The sequence below is a fragment of the Arachis stenosperma genome, chromosome 7 (assembly GCF_014773155.1).
Source record: "Arachis stenosperma cultivar V10309 chromosome 7, arast.V10309.gnm1.PFL2, whole genome shotgun sequence".
Classification (NCBI taxonomy): Eukaryota; Viridiplantae; Streptophyta; class Magnoliopsida; order Fabales; family Fabaceae; genus Arachis; species Arachis stenosperma.
In genome coordinates this window covers 86,812,726-86,819,049 of record NC_080383.1, presented here as the reverse complement: position 1 = coordinate 86,819,049, position 6,324 = coordinate 86,812,726, and the positions used below count along the sequence as shown (strand labels likewise).

The following is a 6,324-nucleotide window of genomic DNA, read 5'->3' as shown; positions in this document are numbered from 1 at the left end:
ATGTTAAGAATAAAATTGAAGACGTTTAGGGATAGTTTTAAAACAAATCGAAAATATTAAGGACAAAATTGAATAAATTAAAAAAATTAGAGACAAAATTGAATAAAATTAAACGTTAGAAGTATTTTTGAAAAAAATTGCTAGGGGGTCAACAATTTTTATATTTTGTAACTATCAATTGGACATCAATAGTATTTTTAATGGTGTGAGATTATATTTAATAGTAAGAGATCACTCACTTTTTTTATGGTTAAGTGCTAGCCACAAAACACAAAAATTGCTACCCCTAAACTTTTTCTACTTTACCTTTTATTTTATTTTATGAGAGTTCAGTTTTTCATTGTTGAATAACAAAGAATAAGTCATAACAGCATACAACTTCAAGATTCTAGTACCAAGTGCAAAAGTATACACATCTTCATGTCTTTACAAAACACAATGCTTTGTAGTAGTGCAAGTCTCTAACACTAGAGGAATCTCTCCACTCAAACTGTTATTTGAAAGATCCATACTCTCAATGCTTTGTAGATTGTGGAAGCTTGCTGGAATTGGACCTTCCAAATGGTTGTCGGATAAGTTGAGTGCATGAAGGCCACTCAGGTCTCTTATTTGGTGTGGAATCTCTCCTGTCAATTGATCAGATGACAAACCCAAAACTGTCATGATTTCAAGCAATTCTGTGTTGTACGAAAGGGATAAACCTTTTACTGTGAGTTGTAGCAATGGATTGAAAAGAAGACCAAACAACAGTGATTGTTTTCCTGAAGCAAATGTAGTATTATTAAATCAAGAAGGTACAGAGCCAGTGAAATTATTTCTTGAAAGGTCTAAGATATGCAAATATCTTAATTGACATATTTGACTGGGAATCTGGCCTTGTAGCTGATTACCTGTGCATGCCTTTGACAGCCCTATTTATCAACTTCTCACAGCAAACTATTTAAGTTAGTGTAACTTGTTAATTTTATTTTCCTATTAACAAAGTCATGCGGGATATATCACCATACAAATACAACATCTAAGTGCAAAGAACAACGGAATTCAATAAATATTTTTATGAGAACTAGAGCGACTAGTTACTAAATTAAAGTGTAATACAAAATCTGTTTCTTTTTTACAAAGCACATAGGAAAACACACCAAACATCCTTGAGTAATTTATTTCATGATTTTAATTTCTTGCAGAAAGCATCTCCAAGAAAATGACCAAAACATTTAAGAAGGCACCATACAACAAAATAAAACCATAGGCTTCTCCAATAAGAATTGATCGAAAGAATTGTCACCAACACTAAGAGCATGGTGACATAGGATGCAGAGAAAGTCCAATAGAAGGAAGCTAAATCAAAGAAAGAATCATCGCTCTTCTTTCCCTTGTCCAATGGGATTGGAGATGGTGGAACTCGTTTGTTGCTGTTGGTCCAATGGAGAAATGGATTTCCTTCATAGTTGCTATCATCAAAGTTGGCAAATTGGTTTCCTCCAGGTGCTATACCAGATAGATTATTAAAGGACACATTGAAGATCTCCAAAGAGTACAAGTCTTGAAGATCAAGAGGAATTTGTCCACTCAAACTGTTATTTGAAAGATCCAAGCTTTCTATGTTTTGTAGATTGTGAAAGTTGTCAGGAATGGATCCATTGAGACGGTTGTGCGACAAATTGAGTGATTGGAGGCTTCTGAGATCTCCTAACTCGTGAGGAATCTCTCCTGTCAATTGGTTAGAGGACAAATCTAATGCTGACATAGTTTTAAGTGAAGAACCTTCATACGAAAAGAATGAGCCTTTTGTCATGAACTGCACTTCTCCCAACCTAAACTTAAGACGAAACATTGGTGCAATGTATCTTCTCGCTTGGCCATAAGATACCGAAGTTTCTATTCCATGCGAGACGATGAAATTTATGTCCTGAAATGCTATGTTATTCAAACAAGAAGGTATAGATCCAGTTATGTTATTACGTGAAAGGTCTAAAATCTGTAGGCTTTTTAACTGACATATCTGACTGGAAAGTTCGTCTTGCAATTGGTTTCCTGCTAATAAAAGAAACACCAAAGACTCAATGCCGTAGATGCTTCCCGGAATAGTTCCCGTGAAATCATTATCACTCAAATCAAGGACCACTAGATTGGGGCTATAGAAATCATCATCAATAGATATCACCCCAGTAAGACGATTTCCTTGCAGGCTCAAGAAAACTAAAGATGAAGGTATCCATAAATTATTATTGGCAAGTTCGCCACAAAATTGATTATGAGACAAGTCTATAATGTTAAGTCCATCAAATATGTCCGGCACCTTGCCAGAGAAATTGTTGTACCCCAAATTTAATATTCTCAAGCTTGACATGTTTGTTATTGAATCGGATATGTTACCACTTAAGGAGTTATGTGAGAGATCAAGAGTTCGGAGTGATGTCATATTTTCCAGACATGTTCCCAAAGTTCCTTGGAGGTTATTACCATTCAAATGTAGCTCTTCAAGTTGCTTCATTTGACATATTATACCTAGATTTAAAAATTACAGTGTCAAGATAAATAGAAGAATAAGATGATTAGGCTGAGAAATTTTTGTTATACTCATTATATATAAAATATCAATAGTGTTAGGAACTAGGGGTGAAAAAAGGCCAGGCGGCCTGCCAGGAGCCTGCAGCCTGGCCTGTGTTTGGCCTGGCCTGACCTGTTATAAAATAGGTACAGGCTCAGACTCTTTTAAAAACCTTAATACATTAATAGGCCAGAGCCAGGATTACTAATTAGTTTTATAGGCCTGTCAGGCCTGCCTGGACCTGTTAAAATATAATTAAATATATAAATAATTATTTATTATTAATAAAATTATGAGATATTTTAAATTTATTATATTTTATTATAAATATTTTTGTATATTTTAAATATGTTAAAAGTTTAAATTTTTTTATAAATATTAAATATATGACATATTACATATAACTATTTTTATTAAAAATAATTTTTTAAATAATATTTTTATTTTTATAAAAAAAATTATCAGGCCTTTTAACAGGCTTCAGGCAAGGCCAAGCTGAATAACAGACCAGGCCTAGTACTTTATAAAGAGCTTATAACAGGCTGCAGGCCAATCAACTGTATAACAGGCCAGGCCTGTTAAGAGTAAAGCCTGGCCTGACCTGACCTGTTTCCACCCCTATTAGGAATCATTATATTTTGTAATTTATAGTCATTAATTAATTATTATTAATATTTTTAATAGTGTGAGATTATATCTAATAATATGAGACTATAAACTTTTTTCTTTATGGTTAAATATTAGTTAAATTTTAATAAAAATACTAACTTGAGACTTTCTTATAAAATGTCATGTTAATCATGCAAAATTATGATTAAATAGAGATATTGATTCTACTCAAATTCAGTCTACCATGCATAATAGATTGTTTTTCTTAGATTTCGCTTGGATTGGCTCAAACAAATAAATTATCTATCAAATTTGTCACGAGAATTCAATTCGGAGAGTAGATGTAATTTCTTTTTGAATTACGTTACTGTTATAAGGATTTACAAGCCGTATAACCAATAAGAATAGAAATGTAAAAATAATAAGTATAGAGAATAAGTAGTAAGAAAGAACACGTATAGAGAATAAAAAATTGAAAACTATAAAATTTATATTAAAATGTGTAAAAATTGACAAATATTTAAATGAATGTCAAAATTGAAATAACAGAAGAAAAAGAGATAAACCTAAAATGATTAAAAACAAATAGTTTCACATATAATACTCACATGAACTCGTAACTCTTATTTCCATTCTTCAATGTGACTGAAAATTTTAGAATATATAAATGTATGAATTAATTGAAAATTTTGTAACTTATTGAAACTAATTATATCTATAAAAAAAATTTCTTAAACTATTTGTTATAATTTTGAATCTCAAATAAAGTTAGACTCAAAGAAACTTGGACACCAAATATAAATTATCTTGACCACCAAATCTAATCATTTTATTTTTTCTAACCATGGGCTGCTTTAAGCGAACATATATATATATATATATATATATATATATATATTATGAAAATATAATAATTATTATTATTGAATTAATTTAACGGTTAAAATTAAATATGTTTTAAAAATTAGATTATATGAAACAAAAAAAATTAAAATTACTATTCTATCTGAATAGAAGTGTGCTGTTTCTCATATTCTTTTCTCTTATATCCTTAATTATTGACTAGAGGGGACTAATGATGAAACTGTAGGAAAGAGCAACGAGTGACGAGTACAATAAGGAGCGACGACAGAAATAAGACCAGTAAAAAGAACAACACAGTAAAAAGAGGTTCAAAAATTAAAGATTTAATTTTTGGTTATTGACATTTTTGTTAAGTAGTGAAAGAATAGTAATTTTAATTTTTTGCTTCATGTAATCTAGCTTTTAAAGTAGGTTTAATTTTAACTATTAAATTCAATCCAATAATAATAATTACATTCTTACATTCTCATAAAAAATTTACTTTCACTAGATATATCCGTGTATATATATATATATATATATATTAATCTTTTGCTCTCATATTCACTTCTAATTATCATATGAATTGGAAAAGAAATAATGAATTGTATTAATTAATGTTTTAACAGTAACTTCATTTACATAACTTTTTAGGAATGCCAATATTATTATTCAGCAAGTATGTAAAGTGCAAACGCTAGATTTTTAAATAATGAAAAAATGTAAATTTTATGATGTCTATAATTTAAGGAAAAGTATATAGAACCAAGAGGTGATCAGCCAAAAATTAAACAATTTAATTATTTATAATGATTTTAATTAATTTTATTTATTTATATATTAAAATATTTGTTATTAATTAGTTTTAATGCCAAATTTAAGTGTGAAGAGATACGTTGAGGTATTCTTGGCTAGAATCACGGTGAAATTTTTGCGGAACCCACTTTTTCTCCACGACTGCGTAAATTATTTAAAAAATATATAAAAGAACATCTATTTAATATGAAAAAGAAACATTCTAATATTTAGTAGAAGAAACATCTTAATGTCTAGCATAAGTATCATCTACGTAGAGGTTTTAGATTTATCTAAAGGCATTTGGCTTATTCTTGGCTTATAGAGAATTGGTTTCCTAGTATTATTGATAATTTAATATTTAACTTTTATTTAACTTACTTTTATGATAAATTTTAAATATCTAATATTTATTTATTTTATATTTTTAACATTAAATACCGATTAATAAGTTAAACAAATACTTTTAGATATCATAACAATAAAAAAATACACATACAACAGAATATATATATATATTTTACAAGAAAAAAATTACAATAAAAGATTAAAGGAAATCTACCAAAAAAAACAAATTCATCAAAATTTAGTAAAACAAAGTCGACTTTATATAGATCGTGCGTCAATAAAAAAAAAATCATGTGAAAAATCTAATAAAGAAGCAAGATCAAAGTACTCTATCCAAATCGATTTAAGGACACTTGGAGAAAAAACTAATTAAATCGTGTAATCTAAATCAATCAATGAAAAAGATCAATTGTATGTTAATGTAGTATTTCTTTTTAAACGAATACACGAGATCAGATTAGAGGGTGCATACCTTCAGAAAAAACGAAGTCTTGAAAGCAATTATGGGACAAATCGAGGCTAGTGAGTTCCTCAAAGCTCAGGAACAAGGACCAGTTTAAGTGTGGAGATAAACAATCTCCATTTATATCATGCTTTCCTAGATTCTGTAGAGAGAGATTGAAGACACGGCCGGAGGAAGAATCACATGTAACTCGCTCCCAGTGACAGCAATCACTGTTTGGGTGATCCACCCAAGAAGGCAGCAAAGTTTCGTTACAATAAGCAGCCTTGAATTCAAGAAGCGACTTCTTCTCTTCTGGAAAGCAGCCATTAACGTTGCCAAACACTTCAACCAACACTATAGTAGTTACCACTAATACCAGCCATGGCTTCTTCTTAGGCCAGTCCATCTCTTAGAACATATATATTATTCAGTGCTTAATTCTCTATTTCTTTTGTTATGCGAAATTTAATGGCTACATATCTATGATTAGCCCGCTACACACGTCTATGCGGAGTCTAAGTCAATTCAATAAAGACGACAAAAATTAATAATGTCTGTGTTGTCCTTTCTTTCTTCGTAATTTAAACTGGCTTACTCGTGGAAATTGAATACAACTTGCCGAATTTGTTTGTGGTAATTGTCATTGTGCTAAAAGCTAAAAAATGGCGTTTAACTTGTAAAAAAAAAAAATTAATATTTAGATTTAAAATGTATAATCATAAAATTGACCTTT

General features: G+C 29.7%; 1 protein-coding gene across 1 annotated transcript; it reads right to left on the bottom strand.

The window, feature by feature from the left end:
• Positions 1-780: 780 nt before the first annotated feature.
• Positions 781-6,055, bottom strand: LOC130940706 (receptor-like protein 13). The gene is made up of 2 exons (XM_057868921.1): positions 5,619-6,055; positions 781-2,508 (listed from the first exon to the last, which is right to left on the bottom strand). Exons 1-2 carry the CDS (start codon positions 5,995-5,997, stop codon positions 1,163-1,165), a joined length of 1,725 nt encoding a protein of 574 aa, XP_057724904.1. The 5' UTR covers positions 5,998-6,055; the 3' UTR covers positions 781-1,162.
• Positions 6,056-6,324: the final 269 nt, after the last annotated feature.

Excerpts from the sequence above, each read along its gene's own strand:
- LOC130940706 (XM_057868921.1), bottom strand. The coding sequence starts at position 5,997 with ATGGACTGGCCTAAGAAGAAGCCATGGCTGGTATTAGTGGTAACTACT. Across the intron at positions 2,509-5,618 it reads AGACTTCGTTTTTTCTGAAG|GTATAATATGTCAAATGAAG; the intron begins GTATGCACCCTC and ends TTTTAAATCTAG.